Source organism: Lipotes vexillifer, unplaced genomic scaffold (assembly GCF_000442215.2).
Source record: "Lipotes vexillifer unplaced genomic scaffold, Lipotes_vexillifer_v1.1 scaffold1600, whole genome shotgun sequence".
Lineage (NCBI taxonomy): Eukaryota > Metazoa > Chordata > Mammalia > Artiodactyla > Lipotidae > Lipotes > Lipotes vexillifer.
This window is the reverse complement of record NW_006799073.1, coordinates 342685-364135: the sequence shown is the minus strand read 5'-3', so window position 1 is coordinate 364135 and position 21451 is coordinate 342685. Positions and strand designations below refer to the sequence as shown.

The 21451-nt window shown below is 44.4% G+C and overlaps 1 protein-coding gene across 6 annotated transcripts in view; it reads right to left on the bottom strand.

Annotated features, from left to right (window-relative positions):
* MAPKAP1 (MAPK associated protein 1) overlaps nucleotides 1-21451 on the bottom strand; it is a 236533-nt gene that overhangs the window by 6661 nt on the left and 208421 nt on the right. For all 6 annotated transcript variants that reach the window (XM_007471481.1, XM_007471480.1, XM_007471482.1 and 3 more), the window contains one exon: nucleotides 814-911. In XM_007471481.1, coding sequence (XP_007471543.1) covers nucleotides 814-911 — 98 coding nt within the window. The remainder of the gene's footprint in view (nucleotides 1-813; nucleotides 912-21451) is intronic.

The following is a 21451-nucleotide window of genomic DNA, read 5'->3' as shown; positions in this document are numbered from 1 at the left end:
GGGCTACTCTTCTTTGTGGTGCATAGGCTTCTCATTGCAGTGGCTTCTCTTGTTGCGAAGCACGGGCTCTAGGCATGTGGGCTTCAGTAGCTGTGGCACATGGGCTCAGTAGTTGTGGCTCGCGGGCTCTAGAGCACAGGCTCAGTAGTTGTGGTGCACAGGCTGAGTTGCTCTGCGGCATGTGGGATCTCCCCGGACCAGGGCTCAAACCTGTGTCCCCTGCATTGGCAGGTGGATTCTTAACCACTGCACCACCAGGGAAGTCCCTCTCTGTAATTTTCTTAACGTCTGTCTCCTCTGAAAGAGGACAAGCTCGCTGAGGGCAGGGACTGGGTCTGTCACTGCAGTATCCTGAGTACTAGCCTGGCACACAGAAGGTGCTCCGTGAGCACTGTTGAGATATGGTAACAGACAATTCTAGCATCAAGCCGGGTATGTTTAGAACAGGTTAATTATCGTGATTACTTTAAGTTGTCTTCAAACAATAACAATAATTTCCTCAGAGTCTGTTCCAGGAACCTCAAGGAGCTCCTGAGTGGGGTTGGAGGGAAATAAATGGTACATAAAAAGAATGAATAAACACATGAAGGAGGAGGATTATCGGGGGACTGGGAGGAAGCGGAAGGGGGTCCTGGCTGGCTGAAGCAGGTGCAGAGCAGGTGACCTGCGGTGTGGCCCAGGCCTGGGTGCTCACCAGCCGGGTGACCCGTAGGCAGTGCAGTGACCCTGCAAAACCGGCCCGGGAGCCTCATGCAGTGCTGGGGGGGAGCCGGTCCTGCATACGCCAGGTCTGGGCCGAGAAGGAACACTCACCTTGAGCACGATTTCATTGACGGTAGCAGCGTCAGATTCAAAGTAGAGGTGTTTATAGTCGTGATTGCTTAGATACGTGAGTTTAAATATCGCGTGACCTAGAGGGAGAGAGAAAAGGCAGGGTTGAGGGGGCTCTTGGCAGGCTACCTTGGGGGAGGCCCCCCATATTCTCCTCTCCCCTTGTCATTTCAGTTCCAGCGAGAGCAAGTGGAGGCTGCAGGGCTGCAGCTCTTCCCAGGAGTCGTTCACCTTCTCATCACAGGTGGGGAGAGAGCAGGCAGATCAAACGGCTAGTTAGGTCCCATTCCACTCCGAAGGGTGTTCCAGGGACGCCAGATTAGGAAAGCTCTACTTTTCTATTTCTACATAATAGTCGCATGGAAAAGGTGGTGTTTTTTAAGGCAGAAGGCCAATTAACTCCAAATTATTACTAAAAATAACTGTGCTTAAAGTCACATAAATGAGCAACAGGAAGGAGGAAGGCCGATAGTAACGCTATTACAAGGTTCTCCGTAGCCTGGATCCTGCTGGGAAGGGGAGTCCTGGTCATGTGATCCCACGTGGAAGCTGCTCCCAAGGCCCAAGGCCTCCGGTCATTTCCACCCTGGAAGGATGGGTGGACTGGGGGCGGCGGGGGGCGTGGAGAGGCTGCTCTAAAGGCTGCCATGGAAAGCTGGCACCTCACAGAGCAGACTGACTCAGGGGGTCTGACCCCCTGAACACACAAACCACCCCCAGACCCACATGCTCTTGTAACCCTTTCCTACCACCTTCAGGGCAACCTTGTCATTTCTGGAACTGCCTCCTGGCCTAGCCTCACCTCACTTCACCACTCTCAGATGCCACATGCAAGCCCAGGGCATTGCAAATACCCACCTGCCCACGCTTGGGATGTCCCCTCTCATTATCCTGTCTCCAAAAGATCAGCCAATGCTGGGTACTTTAGCTCAACTGGCACCTCCGTGGGATACATTTCTAGGCACACTTCTCATGTGGCCTCCCACACAGTGCTCGGCCTGTCAAAGAAACCTGCTTACCGTATCACGCCACCTGCAGCCGTGTCCGCACCCCCTGTGCCTGTCCTTTGGGCCAAACATGCCAATCAGATTCCCTCCTCTAAGTGGAGACATAGGTGCCCGCCGTCCTCACTCCCATGTGACGCTCTCCCTGGCCCATCAGCTCATGCTGTCCTTGGGTTCTGGGAGACCCTTGTGGACCTCCAAGAAAGTCCTCTTTCTCCTTAAGCTATTTTGAAGTTGGTTTCCATTACTGGCAACCAAAGGAGCACTGCTCCAGAGAGACGAATAGTCAGAGCTCAGTAAACATTCTCAGACCAAGGAGCAGCTGGTGACATCTCTTACCCAGAGGCTTCCTCCTACCAGCCTCAGAAACAACTCCTCCTTGTCTTTTCTGCAGACTTCAGTGCTTGTGAGATTAAAATTCAGCATGTCCTTTCTATTAGGCCTTCTCATCCACTGTCCTTTTAATTGAAGCAGTGGCTGGTCATAGTTATTAATAACATATCACCCATATTACTGTAAGTAAGTTCACCTCTTTCCCCGAGAAATCTTCTTGGAAACTTTATTTACAGTAGCTAATTCTTCAGATCTTCAAGAATAGACTGATACATGCTGTACGTTTGTGGCCAGAAAAGTTAAGCTGCTGGTATTTTATCCTCGAAACATCATTATGATATACTTTGTGACTATAAATTCAATATTGAAAAAATTAGCTAATAATTTCTGAAAAACCTCGCTTTCTGTCACTTGACAAATTTAGACTGATTCTAAATCGTGGTACTAAAATGTTAGAATTTTTAGCTGAAAGCTAATCATTCTGTGAATATATAAATTACTTGTTCCTGAGAAGTGAATCTCACATGAATGGATGTATCTGTATGTATGGACGTGAGCGTATGTGTGTATTCTTTTATCTTTACAGGATTCAGCTCAGAATGTCAGAGCCTTGATGGTGATATCACTGTGTGGAAGAACAATGCAGATCTCTCTGTTGGCCATGCTGTGACCAAGCAGAGCCGTCTAAGAAGGTCACAGGGCTGTGAAGGACAAACAGAGACACCCTCTCCAGGAGGCCTTACTGCTGACACCTGGCCGTGACAGACACAGACACCAGTGCCTGCAGCTAAAAAGGACCAGAAGGTCTTAGGGAGGTCTGTGGACCCGAAGCTTCGGGGTTCACTGACCACTTTGATAAGTGATCTCATGGACTGTCTACACCACCTGGTCCCGCTCGTCACTGACAAAACAAAACCCAAACCTCAAGATACTAGAGCATGTTTCGCCTGAACAACTGGGACACCATTAAAAACCTGTCCTGCACTCTTTAGGAAGAGCCAAATCTACACATGGCACACGTGACATGCAGTCTGCAGGGGCCTGGGAGCCTCTGGAAGGAAGCCTCCACACCATCCCCTTGGATGGCACGGGCTCACGGAGGGGAGGCCTGTGGTTCATCTGCACACCAATCATAGGATGAAAACAAACTAATCATCCCACATCGAGTGTCCGGAATGGCTGCATATTTGGGTCAGGTGACTACAAACACCCACCCGTGTACTGTGCTGAGCTAGGAGGCTGTGTGTCCTTTGCCTGTCCCCAGCACTCTTACCAGACCCCCAAGGAAGAGGGAAGCAAGTCAGAGTGATGAAGAGTTCCAGCCCTGACCATCTCACTGAAGCCTCTGACTTATCTGTCCTTTCCAGAGAGAGCATTCACATCACTGAGGGAAGAGGAGACAGAACACCATCTGGAGAACCTGTATTAGGATTCAACAGCTCGGCCCTTTTGTAACTATTACAGAGCCACAGATAGACTATCACACAGCTAAAAACCGGGTGCGGTGCATTGGGACAGCTACAGCAGACGGCCCCTTCCTGCTCTGTGGGAGGACTTCGGAGGGAAAGCTCTAGTTAACTCAGAGCCACGCTGTCACTCGTGCTGGAGCCACGGAGCATGGGGCCAAGGTGCTCCGAGAGAGTTTTTGCTGTGAGGCTTTTCCCCTTGCTCCAGGGATCCCTGTTTTGCTGGGTGGCCAGAGGAATGAACACTAGGAACACTGAGAGACAAGTATGATGAGCATGACGAAGGAGGTGATCCCAGCGAGATGCTGCGGAGACCCCAGGGGAGGCGGCTGGCCTGGTGGCGGAAGGGCCACTAGAGACACAGCATCCTGGAGAAGCCGACGCCTGACTGAGTAGTCTTAGAGGAGGAAGGGGGGTCAGCTGGGTAAACGTGGGGTGGAGAAGGAAGCAACAGGGCGAGGACAGAGCGTGGACACACACACGGGGGCGAGAGGCAGCACGCCTCCGAGTCAGGGCTCCGAGCAGACGGGTTCACGAACAGTGGGCGGGCAGGAGGTGCTGTGACACAGGGCAGACTAAAGGGCTGGGAACACTGGACTGGATTCAACAGCTGAGGGAGCCACTAGTGGACTGTAAGCTGGGCAGTGAATGGTCAAATTGGGCTTTTGGGCATTCACCCTGGCTCGCCAGGGCCTGGAGGCAGGGGGACCAGCTGCCACAGTCATCCAGGTAGGAGCATATTCAGTTTTGAGCTAGACAGGAGTAAAAAGGATGCTGAGAAAGGGACTGACTTGAGAACTATAGAGAAGGTAACAGTGGCAGGACTTGGGAATTCTTTTGTTAAGAGTTAATAAGCAGAATTCACACTTGTATAATTTCACCTAATCCAAAGCCCATATATTAAAGTGTAACAAGTTAACTGACCTCTTTCTGGAAATGGATCTATCAATAAACATGAGTGGTTTATGCTATGTGGTAAATTTCCACCAGAGGTGTCTGGGAAGGAATCACTGGCATTTCAACACCAGCTGAACAGAATAGGAACACAAAGTGAGAAAAGTCTGTTATCAAACCTTTACCAGCCTCGGGCACCTCTAGGCTTACCTCAGGTAAAGGAGGAAGGGGAGCGGTCAAATGTCCTCCTCAGCTGCAGCCCATCAGGGCATCTGTCCTGGGGTGTTACAGGGAATCAGAGGTGGGCAGGTTACCCTTGGAAACTCAAAGAACATCAGCTCCTTTCATAGGGAATGAGTAAGCCATAGGGGTAAACTGTCTTTGTAAAAATGCCAGTTGAGAAAAATGATCCAGGCATGCCTTGTTTTATGGTGCTTTCATTTATTGTGGTTCGCAGATACTGCAATTTTTACAAATTGAAGGTTTGTGGCAACCTTGCACTGTCAGATGATGGTTAGCATTTTTCAGCAAGAAAGTGTTTTTAAATTAAGGTGTGTAAATTATTTTTTTAGACATAATGTTATTGCACATTTAACAGACTACAGTATAGTGTAAATATAACTTTTATATGCATTGGGAAACCAAAAAATGTGTGTGACTTGCTTTACTTTGGTGGTCTGGAACCGAACCTGCAATATCTCTGAGGTGAGCCTGTGTATCAGTATGATTTAAAAGAAAATACAGGGCTTCCCTGGTGGCGCAGTGGTTGAGAGTCCGCCTGCCGACGCAGGGGACACGGGTTCGTGCCCCGGTCCGGGAAGATCCCACATGCCGCGGAGCAGCTGGGCCCGTGAGCCATGGCCGCTGAGCCTACGCGTACGGAGCCTGTGCTCCACAATGGGAGAGGCCACAACAGTGAGAGGCCCGTGTACCGGAAAAAAAAAAAGAAAGAAAGAAAATACAAAGTCTAATACTGCAATTAGTCCAAATTATTTTGTTTGGGTTGTTAAATTGTTTGGAAATTGAGGCATAACAAAAGCCTGGGATGCAGAGGGGGAAAGTGTGAGTGCTAGTCAGAGACTTGGGAAGAAATCCAGTTCTGCTGTGTTCTAGTGGTGGGATCGTCGGAGGCACTGTCCCTCCAGAGGCCAAGGTTTGCCCGAGAGGAGACAGCATCCATCAGGCATCTCACATGGCACTTGGAAACAGTGGGGGCTCAATGGGTGGTGGCCATCATTCTTACAACTGTGATGGAACTGATGTTTGATGATAATATCCTCATTGTTCTGACGATTTGGTTTTTAACTGGGCCTTCTTTGAGCAGACTTGCTTTAGAGTTGTAGGAATAAAATGCAATATAATGGGGTATAAAATGTGGCATCTAAGCCCCGGTCACATATCCAGATTTGCTCAGGGCACTGAAACTAACTATACATCTGCTTCTGAATACTGAAATGGAAGTCTGGATATGTAAAAATGTATTTACATTTATATATATTTTTTCCAAAGTAAAACAGAAGATGGAATGTAACACTGAAAAGAAACTAATTAGCAGTACAGGTGTCAGAAGCGGAGACTTTTGAGCTCTCGTGCTGTAATTTATCATCTGCATTATGAGTTTTAACTTAAACCAGAGGCTGTGCTGAAAAAACAGGGTCTTCTGGTCAATTGAGGGGAGTGGTCATTCAGAAAAAGCTGCTATTATTACAAGATGGGACAGCTTAAGCAGAGGGCCAGCAGCGCATACACTCCTGCTAAAAGAAGTGCTCCCAGATTTCCACTGCAAATGGAACAGAGATTGTTGTTTGAAAAGAGGCTCCCTTCTAAACGACCTGCGGGCACCGACTGTGGTTGGCAATAACTGGTCAGAGCTGGGACTTCCAAACTGAGCCTGAGGCCCACCTTTGTCTAAAACCCCCCAGGTGTCCCACTTGCCAGGAAAGCCAAAAATAAACTTGAAGTTTTTGGTTTTCCTTTTCAATTAAAAAATTATAAAATATATTTTAAAATTACTAGAAATTTAGAAATTTAGAAGACAGAGGAAAAACTTCCACACTCCACCCCCATAATACCAACATCCTGGCACAATGACATCCATGGTCTCTTTTCTAGTCATTCTCACATGTCTGTTTTCACACAGCTGTAATCAGATTGTATAGTAAAATTTGTTAACATTTTACCATAGCCTTTTCCTGTTGCTACATAGTTTCCACAACCATCTTTTTCAACAGCTGTATTTTATTCCAACAAGTAGGTGTGTGCCACGGTTCATGCTACTATCTTTCCGTTGGGCATTTAAGTTACTAATAAAATTGCCAGTATTATAGATAAGCCTATGAAGAACATCTCTGAGTATTTGGATTCCTTCTTTACATCAGGCATGGATACTTCTAAAAAAATGGGTTTCCAGGGTCTGATCTTTTCTGGTTCCTCTGGCTTGGAAGTGGGTGGAGAGCTCTCATTGGATTTCCCTTTTTTTTTTAAAATAACTTTTATTTATTTATTATTTATTTTTGGCTGTATTGGGTCTTTGTTGCTGCGCACGGGCTTTCTCTAGGTGCGGTGAGCAGGGGCTACTCTTCGTTGCAGTGGGAAATGGATGGCCTGGGATGCTTTGGTCTCTGGGCTGAACACCCGCTCTGGGTCTGGTCTCCACTGCAAGCAGCATTCCCAGCTGCCTGTAGGAGCTTCAGTTCAATGTAATTCAACTGGCAAAGGCTGGTGCTCCTTCTCGAGCACCCCGATGGTGGCAGAGGCCCCAGTAACTGTGATGACCTCTTTGACCTCTGGAGTCAAAGAGTCCATCTTTGGGACAGAGTCTGATCCACTTACACTTTTGCCTGTGTCATTCACCCCTCCCCCCGCCCCCTTTGGCTCCTTCCTATAAACATAATTAAAGCTCTCTGATTATAAAAACTCCCATGGCAATGTGATTTCCCTCCTTCCTCTAATTTACTGAAAACACTCTTGCTAAGGTCACCACGACCTCTATGTTGAGAGATCCAGTAGATACTTCTCAGCTTTTATTTTGCTTGGCTTCTCAGCTGTATCTGATACTCCTGAAGTCCTCTCTTCCCAGGAAGCCACAGTCAACTGATTTTTCAACTGACTTCTCCAGTCAATCTGTTTCTTATATGTCCTTTGTGACCTTCTTGTCCTTTATCTTACTCTTAAATAATGGTCTTCCCCGGCGTCCTGTCCTTGACCCTCATCTCTTTTAACTCCATTCCTCCTCTGTCAGGTTTGCCCCTTAGGTTTTAACTACTACCCAGATATTGATGATCCCGAAGCAGGTATCTGGCTCGGACCTTTCTCCAGACTTTCAGAGCCAACCAGTGAGTACAGATGCCATCTTCATATGGCCTGCAGTGTTGCACATCCAGAACTGAATTCTACATTTCCCCTTAAATCTAAAGGTCTGTTAGCCCAACTGGAGGCTTCACTACTTACCAAGTTCCAAGCATTTGGTCCCCTAAATAGTTTCCATATATTCATCTTCCATCCCTTCCCATCCTGTGACCACAGCCCTCACCGAGGTCCTGACCGTCTGCTGCCTCTTCTTGGTTTTCCTACTTTTGGTCATGTCTTCTTCAGATCCAAACATCTACCGAGAGGAGTCATCCTTTTGTAACACACATCTGGTCATATCACTCTCCTACTTAAAACTCTACAGTGTTTCTTTTCCTATTGTCTTCAGAATAAAGTCCAAGCTTTTTAGATGATTTTCAAGACCCTAAATCAGCAGTTGTCAAACTTCTTGGTCTCAGAATCCCCTTACACTTTTAAACATTACTGAGGAGCTCCAAAAGCTTTTGTTCATGTGGACTATATCTACCAATATTTATTATATTAGAAATTAAAACTGAGAAGTGTAAAAACTATTAAATCGGACTTCCCTGGTGGCACAGTGGTTAAGAACCCGCCTGCCAATTCAGAGGACATGGGTTCGAGCCCTGGTCCAGGAAGATCCCACAAGTCACGGAGCAACTAAGCCCGTGCACCACAGCTACTGAGCCTGTGCTCTAGAGCCCGCAAGCCACAACTACTGAGCCCGCGTGCCACAACTACTGAAGCCCGCATGCCTAGAGCCTGTGCTCCACAACGAGAGAAGCCACGGCGATGAGAAGCCTGTGCATCGCAATGAAGAGTAGGCCCCGCTCACTGCAGCTGGAGAGAGCCCACACACAGCAACGAAGACCCAACGCAGCCAAAAATAAATTTAAAAAATAATAAATTTAAAAAAATCCATATGATAAATTCTCCTCCTGTATTAGAGTATAAGGAAAATAAATACCGTATTATCATGTCCATCTTTACAAGTACTGAATATCATGATTTCTTCAGAGTTGCAAAAGGCTCTACATATCACCACTAAATATTAAGTTCCATATTATAATAATAAGTTCCATATTACCATACTACTGTGCTTTTTGAGTTCTTGGACTGATTTTTAACAGTTTTTGTTTTGTTTCATTTTTGGTCAACTCTTGGCAGTTTTAACTTCCTACTATCTTTATTATTAAGTTCTGTAATTCTTTTTCCACCTTCTACTTTTCTGCACTTAATATCCTTTAGGAAGAGAAACCAGATAACGAAGCATGGTTAAAATTTGTTGAGAAATAAGACTTCATAGACTGAGTTGGGGCTAGGGATACTCTTCCATCCAAAAAGCACAGAAGTTTAAGTGACTTGGCTTTGTGTCAGTGGCAGAGGGAAGAATATAAAACTCTGTTACCATTTATATATAACTTTAGGCAAGTTACATAACTTCTCTGAGCCCCCGTTTCCTCATTTATAAAATGGGAATAATATCTGTCTCACAGAGTTGTTGCTAAGATTAAGTAATCCTAGGATAAAAATCAACAATCTGAGACTTCTACAATAAATGTATATAAACCTCAGAGGGTTGTTTCAAGAATTAAGTAGTGCATATAAAGCACTTGGGACACTGCCTGGCACATGGTAGATTCCCTTGTCTTTTTGCTCTCACTCTCCAAGATAAACTTTTCCAGACAGGCTAAGAGAGCCAAGAGGCAAAATTAAGGATATTTTATAGATACTTATATAACAAGAGAAAAAGAATTTCTACATTTTTTAATTGACAAAATTCAAAATATAATAATCAAATGTATTTTCTGGGGTTACTACAGGTTACTTCTGAGAAGGACGTATTTTTTTTGGGGGGGTGGATAACATTTCACTTAAATGGAGTTCAAAGTTAATGTTCCATATCATCACATCAATTGCAAATATTCACATGTTAAAAACTATTCTTAGGGCTTCCCTAGTGGTGCAGTGGTTGAGAGTCCGCCTGCCAATGCAGGGGACACGGGTTCGTACCCCGGTCCGGGAAGATCCCACATGCCGTGGAGCGGCTGGGCCCGTGAGCCATGGCCGCTGAGCCTGTGCGTCCGGAGCCTGTGCTCCCCAATGGGAGAGGCCACCACAGTGAGAGGCCCGCATACCGCAAAAAAACAAAAAAACCCAAAAAACTATTCTTAGTGCATACGCCATACAAAAATAGGTGGTGGGCTGGATTTAGCCTATGGGCCAGAGTTTGTCTATCCCCACTCAAAGAGGTCTCACTTATTTCCTTTTTCTTTGTTCATTCTGTATAGTTGCTAATGGTGACATTTTGAGTATGCTTGATTTCTTTGTGTAGATCTGCGTTTCTATCTGGTATTTTTTTTCCCTTCCAGCCTTCAATATTTCTTATAGTAAAGGTTTAATGGCAACAAATTCTTTTATTTTTTGAATGTCTGGAAATGTCTTCATTTCACCTTCATTTCTGAAGGATATTTTCACTAAATACAGAATTCTAGGTTGACAAGATTTTTCTTTAGCAAGAGATGTCACTCCATTGTCTTCTGGATTGCATTATTTCTGGTGAGAAGTCAGCAATACTTCTTATCTTGGTTTCTCTGGATGCTTATAAGATTTTTCTCTTTATCATTGGTTTTCTGCAATTTGATTATGATGTGCCTTGATGTGGTTTTCTCTGTATTTATCCTGTTTGGCCTTCTTTAGACTTCCAAGATTGGTGGATTGATATTTTAAATCAAATCTGGAACAGTTTTCTCTACCTTCCCTGAGACTCCAACTACATATATGTCAGAACACTCGCTATTATTCCACAGGCTTTGTTCTTTTCATCCATTTTTTTTTCTCTCTCTCTGTGCTTCACTTTGAATATTTTCTATTGTCCCGTCTTAAAGTTCATTGATTGCAATAGGCAGATTCTGAAATGGCTTTCAATGATCCCACCTCCTGCTTTTCACAGTCTTGTGTAACCTCCTTGTCTTGTTTGTGGGCTAGACCTAGTGACTTACTTCCGATGAGTAAAGTACAGCAAAAGTGTTGGGATGTATTTCTGAGATTAGGTTATAAAAGACTGTGACTTCCTCTTTCCTAGTACTTTCCTGCTCCTGGTTATTTTGATGAAGCCAGCTGCCATTTTGTGAGCTTTCCTATGGAGAGGCCCATGTGGCAAGGAGTGGATGGTGTTCACAAAGAAATGAACTCTGCTAGTAACTACTCAGTGAGCTTGGAAGCAGATCCTGCCCCTATTGAACCTTGAGATGATTGTGGCTCTGGCTGACAGTTTGACTGCAGCCTGGTGAGAGACCCTGTGCTAGAGGACCCGGCTAAGCTGTGCTGGATTCCTGACCCACAAAACTGTAAGAAAATAAATGTTATTGTTGTTTTAAGACATTGAGTTTTGGGACAATTTGTCATGTGGTAATAGATAACTAACACTCTGACCTTTTTTCCTAATCTTCCTGATTTGCTCCCATCAGTGAATTTTTTGATTCAGCTACTGTATTTCTTAGCTCTAGAATTTTCATTTGGTTCTTTTTAAAGTTTCCATTTCTCTTCTTTTTGAGTTATTAAGTCTTTGAACATATTTATAATATGAATTTTTAAGTACTTATCTGCCAATTCTATCATCCCTGCCATTTCTGACTCTGCTTCTATTGACTGATTTTTCTCCTGGTTACAGGACACATTTTTTTCCTGCTTCTTTCCATGCCTCATAATTTTTTATTGACACTTTGAACGTTCGAGTGTGGGATGTTTGCATTTTGTCATCATCTTTTAGATAATATTGGGCTTTGTTCTGGCAGTCAGTTAATTTACATGTGGATCAGTTTGATCCTTTCAGGAATCCGTTTAAAACTTTATTAAGAATTAAGGCAGTCTTTAATCTAGGGCTAGTGTAGCCTTGCTCCTAAGATACGGCCTTTCCAGAGTTACTAGTAAATGTCCTGGATGCTTCAACTACTGGGGAGCTATGAACTAGAGTTTTGGCCAGAACTTTAGTTTATAGCTCCCCAGTAGTTGTTCTTTGACCAGACTTGTGAGATCCCACAGGAGGCACACACAGCTTAGTATACAACAGAAGATTAAAAGGCATCTTTCTAGAGCTCTTTCTCAGTAGGGCTCCCTCCTCTCCATACTTAATTTTGCTAATTTCAGTTGCTGAATTTCAGTTCCCCCAACTCTGATCTGTGTCTCCCAGGTCAGTGAGACTGCTATGCTCTCCTTGGGAAACCCTGGAAGAAACCTGAAGTGATAGTAGGTCTCAGCTCATTTTTTGCCCTTCTCTCAGGGCTTATTGTCCCATACTGCCTGTTTTTCAATGTCTGCAAAGTTTCTTATATTTTGTGCAGTTTTCCAGTCATTTATGATAGAAGGGCTAATCTGGGTACAGCTACCCTGTCCAGTTGCCTATGGGAGTCTTGTAAGCAATACATATTTTGATTTTAATGAAAGAATGGCTTACTTTTTCCATGTCTACAAGAATAACTTAAAATCTAAGCACTCATTTATTTATTATGAAAACACAGTTTGGAGCTTGGCAGGAGGCAAGGGAAACAGATTCTTCCAATCATTTATCCAGCTGAGAAATCTTCACACAGATTTCTTCAGTAGGAAACAATCTCTGCCCTTACCCTCTTCTCAATTCGGATCTCTTCTGATGTTACAACCAAGAAAAAAAAAAAAAAGAATTTGAGGAAATGGTAATCAAAATCTAGGAAAATATAAATGTCTGCAAACTTTCCATTATACCTACATAACTGTTTTGTTATTATGGGTCTATAAGGCCCAAGTCAACAATTAAGTGAAAATTTAATAGCAAAAAGAAGGCTTCTCCCAGGAGGAAAAAAAGATGATACCCCTGAAATGTTTTCTACTCTAACAGATATCAACATTCCAATCAACACAAGGAAATGCTTTCTCGTTTATTAGTAAGTCTTAGGGAAAAATGAAGAAAGTTTACACAGAATGTAAGAAAACCCACTGAGTGTCTCAGTACCAGCCAATTTTCTTCATAAACATAGACATTCTTATATGTCATGCAGTGAGCAAACATGCCCCCAACAGCTCCCATGAGCAACTGTAGTACCTGATAATGAATATGGGAAGGTTTTTATCATCCGTCTAGGGCTCAGAGTAGAACTGTCTGCCTCCTAAATTCAGAATGTTGACCCTTCCAGAGACCACACATTGTACTAAACACCTCTTTTCCAGGAACTACAGAGACAAGCACACTGGTCCCATCTGTCATATGCTGAGGGTACACAGAATAGTAGGTTAAGAACAAGATGCTGGGTTTGCCTTTTCACTACAACTTTGAGAAGTTCTCCAATGTGCCTCCGTATCTCTTTGCTGGAGCCTCACTTGCTCTTGGCTGATTCCAAATTCTAAAAGCAACTTTTATTTTATATTTTAAATTTTGTTGATGTGGACCATTTATTTTTAATTGAAGGAAACTTTTTTATTTTATTCTTTTAAAAAAAAATTTATTTAATGTATTATTTTTTTGCTGCGTTGGGTCTTCGTTGCCGCATGCAGGCCTTCTCTAGTTGTGGCAAGCGGGGGCTACTCTTCGTTGCGGTGCACGGGCTTCCCATTACGGTGGCTTCTCTTTGCTGCGGAGCACGGGCTCTAGGTGCGCGGGGTTCAGTGGTTGTGACATGCGGGCCCAGTAGTTGCAGCTCCCAGGATCTAGAGTGCAGGCTCAGTAACTGTGGCGCATGGGCTTAGTTGCTCTGCGGCATGTGGGATCTTCCCAGACCAGGGCTCAAACCCTTGTCCCCCGCAATGGCAGGCGGATTCTTAACCACTGCGCCACCAGGGAGGTCCCATGATGTGGACCATTTTTAAAGTCTTTATTGAATTTGTTACAATATTGCTTCTGTTTTATGTTTTTTTGGCCGCAAGCCATGTGGGATCTTAGCTCCCCAACCAGGGATCGAACTTGCACCCCCTGCATTGAAGGGCGAAGTCTTAACCACTGGACCACCAGGGAAGTCCCTAGAAGCAACTTTTAAATGTTCAGTGTAGCTCAGGCGGAGTGAGAGAAAGAGCCACTGAGCACTGACTGTAGCCCCTGGACAGAAGCTGCCGGACTGCTGGAGGATGCAGCTGGGGGCATAACTAGGCATGTCCAGTGCAAACGTCAGGTGTCAGTTAATAATGACCAGGTCAGTCAACGGGACACATGCTGAGTTGGCTCCCACAGGCTAAGTTCTCAGGGGTCTGGGCCAATGTTATCTAGCCGCAGCAACTGTTCCCTGAAACACAGTGATGGCCTATTTAACAGCAGATCACAGCTTGAGGTTACTGTAAACCAAACTGGGTCAGAGAACCTGAGAATGCAGTCTGGCATTCGATGATGCAAGCTGGCCGCACGCTTACAGTGTTTCTCCACCTTTATCCTGTGGCACACGCCAGGTCTTTCTTTCCCTCCCACACACTTGGAAAAACTGAGGTGGTCCCCCTGTTGCCCAGAACCCATCTCCCAGCAGCTCCCTTGTTTTGGAAGAAGATGATAAATAAATCAACATGCACTAAGCGGCACTTCCACAGGCACTCGCCTCCTTCACTGAACGTGCACCTCATCAATCACACTATTGTCTGCTTGAAAGGCGAGCCTTGTAAATGTCATATCCACTCAGGCCCAAGGAGAGGCGCATCCAAATGCAGCAAGGAGTTTTAATTGGATAGTGTAATTAAACTAAAAAACCCCAGCAGACTCCCTTTGACAGGACAGATGAAGACCCCTTTTAATAGGGCTGGGAAACGTATCTGTTAGAAGGACGAGGCACTGCCTGCTCCTGACTCTGCTCCAGAGTACTCTTGTGAAAAGGCAATTCAATAACTGGGGCATTTAACATGTTAGAGTCTGCTGTCCTCTGTAATCGAGCAGTACTTACCGTATTTGATCTGGAACTTGTGAAGTAAGTCCTTGTCAGAGAATAAAAACACAGCATAGCTTGCCCACCTGATGTCTGAAGTGTCTGGACTCCCTGGGAATCGACAGAACCTTAGGATGTGAGTATAAATGCAAGCACCTTATGAGGCACAGAGTATGCCATCACGGCCATGGACACTCACCCAACCACCCACCTTGGGGTGCAGCTCTTTCACCCAGCGGTAGCTGAATGCTCACCCTCATTTCCCTCTCACACATTCTCACGAGCATCTAGAGAATATGACAAAATTCCTGGGTACCTCTCCTCTAGGAACTGGAATACCTGTCACGTCAACATGTATGTGTGAGTTTTCTCTGCTAGAATTACCCCTGTTAAGTAGGCAGAAAAGAAATCAGGTGGTCAGAGGATTCAGTGTATGGGCTGTGATGTGCCCAAGTTGATTTTAGTACAAAACCTGAGTCCTTTTCCCAGTCTCCCTGCTCTCCTTTGTTGGGAGAAGGGGTGGGGGATGCACACACAGGCACACGCACACACGCTAGAGGCCTGCAGCTTCACAAACAAGGTAACAAAATTAGTGAGAACAAATGAAGAGGTTCGTGCCTGCACTGGATTGTCTTATAAGCAGACCATAAGAATCCCTTTCAGATGGAATGCTAGTGTCCCAAGGTCAAGGTCAGGGAACCCAGCATCTGGATGGATCAAGACAGCCTCTAAGCTGGGGCTCAGGTGGCGTGTGGAGGCAAGGTTTCAGACTCCCCCATGGAAAGCTTTCCAAAAACACACACTTTGCTTTATTTACAAAAACGTCCAAGTCAGTTTGCCTGGGCCCTCAGACTGATCTTTCTTTTCTAAGAATGGTGAAGGTTTTGTTTGATGACACTTTTACTCCTCCAGAAAGCCTCCTTGGAGCTCTGTTTGCAAATCTTTGAATACTCTTTAATACTGGTCTTTCACCATGAGTTGATAAACCCATTAAGAACATATAAGTGGGGCTTCCCCGGTGGCGCAGTGGTTGAGAGTCCGCCTGCCGATGCAGGGGACACGGACGGGTTCGTGCCCCGGTCTGGGAAGATCCCACATGCCGTTGAGTGGCTGCGCCCGTGAGCCATGGCCGCTGGGCCTGCGCGTCCAGAGCCTGTGCTCCACAACAGGAGAGGCCACAACAGTGAGAGGCCCGCGTACCGCAAAAAAAAAAAAAAAAAAAAAAAAAAAAAAAGAACATATAAGTGCATGTTATAATCTATGAAAACTGGATACTGAATTAAACTATCAAATACCTTTAGGTTTAAATGCAAACGACATAAAAGCATTTCGGCCATCAATTTGGCTATCACTTCTAGCCAGTATGAATTCTGCTGGAAAAGCTATTTTCGTGCAGATGTGGAATTCAATGGGAAAGACTGACTCGTGTACCAACATCAATCAAAATGTCGACTTCCCTGGCAGCTCTCAACAGTAAGGCAGGTTCAAAGGTCACAGGATAAAGAAAAAGCCAAGCTCTGGTTCAGCTCTAATATCTCCTCGGTAGAAGTCTTGCAGAAGTACCCCCTTCTGTATTAGCCCTGCTTTCATTAATCTTCTTGCCATCTTCTTTAACTAGTCATGCAGAACCGCTCGATAGCAAGACGTATAATGGGGAAGGCCCTGTGCCTATTACCACGTTAACATTCTCTTAAGCCCCAGTGCCACAATGGAACGGGAAGGCAAAGGAAATCTGCAACTGCAGGGTGCAGTGCAGGCAATTCAATTACAGCCTGGGCTTACCTATGTCCTTCTGACCTATAAAACACAAGAGGCCTTTGTGTCTAACTGGCGGCCATTAAGGTTGCTGAAGATCACAACAATGCTGGTCTTTTCTATTTAAGCTAAATCAATGTGGACAAACCATTATTCAGTAGCTTTAATTTAATTAGTAAATTAAATACACTACTTTACAGATCTTGTCAAGTACTTATGAAAAGAAAGATTCATTTAAGTGGGAGGTCACCAATAAACCCAGCTAATTTAACTCATAACCTTAACTGAATCTCATCTCAAATATCCAGCAGGTTCTATTCACAAGGGCTTAAGAGTCTCCTGCAGTTGTGGTTAACTCAGTCTCAAAGAGCTCCTGCCCTGAATCCAAACAGTGTTTTGGACCAAAACAAACAAACAAACAATCCCCCACCAACACAACCAGCATCAACAGAATCCGATTTCCTTTAAATTATACTATTGCAAGAGAATGTAATCAGGTTACCTCTATTGCTACTTCCTTAAGATTTTAGATCATCTATACTTAATTGAGACACAGAGCTCTTTTCAGCTATAAAGACGACAGCTACTTTATTAAAGTTTAAATATGATTTCTTAATGATAGGCTGCTTCCTTTAAAGACGCTAAACCTGCACGACCTTCTTACGATAAAACCAGACCTGGCAGGCTTAAGTCTGGTACTTTATTTAAATACAGCCCAGGAGTCCCCGACGGGTGCTAATTTCACAGAAAGGTCCCTTTCTTTTGTTTCAGTGTTGGAATTTGAGGCTAGTACTTAAAAAGAGTGTCCACTGCATTTAAAGCCTACATCTAGACCTGTATAAGGATGGAGAATTATTTCTGAGACAATTTAACCATGGTCGTTTCTGATGGAAACATTCTCCTATATGATGTATACGTCTTTGTTCAGTTCAAATGAAATTAGAATTAATTCATCTTTTAGAGGCTTGTGACATCCTTCAAACAGCAAAAGATACCCTAAGGAGTGGCAAAATCAGACTTAGAAATCACTGATTTGAATAATAATGGCAGCATACAGCTTTTTTTTTTTTTTAATCTAGAAAGGCAGAATGTGTTCTTAATTTCTCAGGGCTGTTGACACACTGATTTTCTCAACTAACTTTTGTAAGAGTCCATATTTATATGTACAATTTTTTTAAAGGCATGTATCTATTTAGTCATTAAGTTCCAGGTCTTAAACACTCACAGGGACAGAGCAATAAATCTTTCCTATGAGAACATGGCCTATGAGGTAGAAGTTAGGGGAAGGAAAGAGAGCCATAGAATTGCTATTTATGGAGTATGGCTAGTCTGGGTCTTTCTGATTCCACAATATATGTAATTATGTGTTTCACTGCAGGCGCTCTAATGCTCAGTCCCTTTGCCAAGTCAGCTATTCACATACTTTTTGGATACAGCATCAATTAAACTTGAGTTGTGTTCTTTATGACGACCAAATTAATGGTTTGACAGCGGCTTTTTCAATAAACACTGCAAACTGGCCATATTTGAGGTTTTAAAAACCGTTTCTTTTCTGTTCAAAATTCTGACAAACATGTCTCAAGTAAGACTGGGGACAACTTCATTATCCTCCCAACACTTAATGCCTTTTTGTAAAGAAGGCTGTTTAATAACATGTCTGCTCTGTTTTCACAACTAAATTATTCCAGTTGGTCACACGTTCCAGTCTTCGGCAAGACACTTGTGTTATGAGAGATAAAAACATGAAAAAGGAAATATACTGCAGAAATCAAAAACCTTATCTACTTCTAGACTCTCTCTCTTTGCCATAATTCGTTTAAGAAGGCCCCAAGAATTTTTGACGTAAACTCAGCTACAAACATACATCACTATGCTGATAAAAATCACAGGCTAAACTTATGAAATATAGTGACTTTCATTTCTTTAGTGCTGTTAAAATAACTTTTTTCTAAGGTTCAACAGACACAAAAGATAAAAAGGGCTACCATCAATCCTTTAAAAAAAGAGGAAGCAGCAGCCGCATAGATTAATTCTGTGGCCTGATGATGTTCTTGAAGATGAACTTTTTAGATTAAGTCAATGAATTAATTTGATGAAGATACTGGAAATCATAAAAAAAAATAATAGCATCAAGCTGATTCACTTAATACATCTTTGTTTTGGGCACTTTACAACATAAATTATGTGAATAACTTTTGGTTTCTCAATTCTGGCCTCGTTAAGTTCTATTTCAAGACACTCACTGAGGACAACCCTGCAGGCACTGTGCTAGGGAACGAAAATACAGAAACCAGTCTCTGGTCAATGAGTTCAGCATGGAGATGGGGGTGGGAGACAGGGTCAGACCTCAAGTAAACACAGCTCAGTGTGTGAGCTGCTTTACCACAGGTGTGTGCAAACGCCTGGGGGCAAAATTACAGAGAGAGTCTGACACTGGAGCTGGATCTTGAAAAATGAGTGGGCTGGTGTGAGGAAACTGAGGTGTCCATGAATTAAAGAGAGGGTCAGGGTGGAGGTGTATTCCTGGCAATGGGAAAAGCGGAAGCACAAAATTCAAGGTGTGTTCGTGTGCCAGTAGGTCACAGTGACCACTGTGGTCACAGTGACCACAGCTCAAGTTCAGGATGAGAAATTATGGGCTATGAGCTTGGAGGACTCAAGGTCTGTAAAGGCTGTGCTGAGGAGTCTGAATTTTATTCTGTGAGCCTGCAACTTTCAAACATTTTTTGAAAACAGCAAAATCCTTTTTATCAATTGACTTTTTAAGTGAAGGATCCCCAAATTGGTAGGGATTAAATGCAGAATCCTTTGTTTGAAGGGGAGGCCTCATGCCCAACTCTGCCCCCCCCCCCCACCTCCCCATCGCTCGCATTACCACCTGAACCCCCCCCCCCCCCCACACACACACCCCGGCCCCTGAGAACCCAGAGCTTTGAGGGACAAGGTCTGAAAGTGCTGTGCTGGGGACGGGGACTCAGGAAGTATCTCACGGGGGCAGGCAGTGTGCCTCTCTGTTCAGGAAAGTATCATAGTTCTAGATCTCTGGGGCCACAGTGAGAGAGAGGGAAACCTCTATAAAACCTACATGTGCAGTTTTTACACAGAACCGTTGAGTGGGTCTAAGAATACGACAAAAGACTCTCCTGCTCGACTGTCAATACAGTCGTATTGAAATGGTGGGGCCCACATCTGCTCTGGATCCCTAATGTTTGGAACTTGGCCTCGCTCTCACAGATGTGTGATAATTACATTACTTTTTGACTGAATGACCTTAAGAGGCAACAGAAAGGTGGTAGCTGTGCATCTGTTTCATTCCCTCCTAGGTTGGGTGTGTTACATCCTTTACCGTTTGATGCCTGAATCACAGCCCTCCTGGACACAGTGAGTGTCTTGGTGTGAATGTAAGGGAAATCTGAATCCTATTTCTAGCTCTTTCTCTAACCTCTCCACTCCAGTTTATCCCCCTATGCAACGTGTAAGTGACTGCCTTTCATTTCTCAGAGACATGGAGAATTTATAAAATGTTACTTTTCAAAGCATTCTGAGCTCTTAGGAAGAAAGATGCTAGAACAATGAAATTTTTACTGGTTGACTGGCTGGAGTGAGAGGATTAGGAAGAAGATGTTTATCTAAAGGCAGACGGAATCTGGCTGCCTTGAGGCAAGGGCCCAAGAGTAGCAGGCGATTTTCTCACCACTCCTTCTGGCAACCATCTTGCCTCTGCAAGCCATCGAGGCCTCACTGGGATGACAGGAATGGTGGGAAGCGGGGCGGGCACGGCTTTACTCCTTTCCCCTGCACCACCATGTTCTCCCTTCTTCCTAAGCTGTAGGCTAACGAGTTGAAAAGAGGAGACCATGTAGCCCAGCACTGCTGGATTTGACAAAACAATTAAATACCCAACCATAAATGAGGCCAAGTGGCATATGTGCCCAGTCCGCAGGCCGAGTTTTTGTTCTTTAAGCCCCTGTTTAATCAGTTTCATCTCAAAAACTTGAGCCATATTATAGACACTTGCTGGCCTTTAGATTTTTTACTGTTCCTTTTAAGTATGTCATTCCTTATATTTGTTCCCCAATTTAGCAGACACTGGAATAAAGGGGATTAACACAAATTGGGTGCTTAGGTCACACTGCAAGTTACTAAATCAGAACCTACTGGCGTGGTTCCTGGGTGGCTGCGTTCTAAATAGGCTCTGCAGGCAGTGCTGGTAACGCACTGGATTTGAGAACCACTGTCTTCTAGCCTTCTCCAGGCAACTAACAAATGCTTTCTTCCATGGAGGAATATCACTGAGATCTGTGTCTTTTCTGCCTCTTGATGGGATTGAAGCCCTAAAAATGATTTAATCTAAAGGCTACACTCAATTACTTAACTGCAAAAATATAATATGCTAAAATATATACCCAGATTACATCTACTTTGATAATTTAAACAGAGGAGTGCCAACCCAGCAGTGATCTCTTCTGCAGGACCAGGCAGGAGTTTAATTACGAGCTGGTAGGTCATGCAACTGCCAATAATCTGGAGGGTGATGACACCTCTGGCATGATGGATATCTAAATCTAGTCTTCAGCCACCACAGGAAATCCTCCAACTTCCCTCGATCTGGCAAGGAAGGAAGGCAGGTCCAGGTCTGACAGGTCCAGTGCCCCAAATCGGAAGGGGAAAGGAGCACAAAGTGAAATGAGGGCTCTGGTGAGTGCAGATTCCCGTCAGGAATCTGCCCCTGTGCCCCCAGCCCTCAGCGGGGGTGCTACTGAGGTCAGGAACCACTGTGAGGTTCTCTATTGCCATCAAGACTGAACAGAACAGGGGCCCATGTCAGGCTCTGGGCACCATAACTCAATCCCATTTAATTAAAAGAAGTTTCTGGTAATGAATTAAACAGACCCAAGGAAAAAAAGGACACAGTGGCAATATATTCTCCTGGTACCCAGTACGCAGAAGGGAAGGGAGGAAGAGC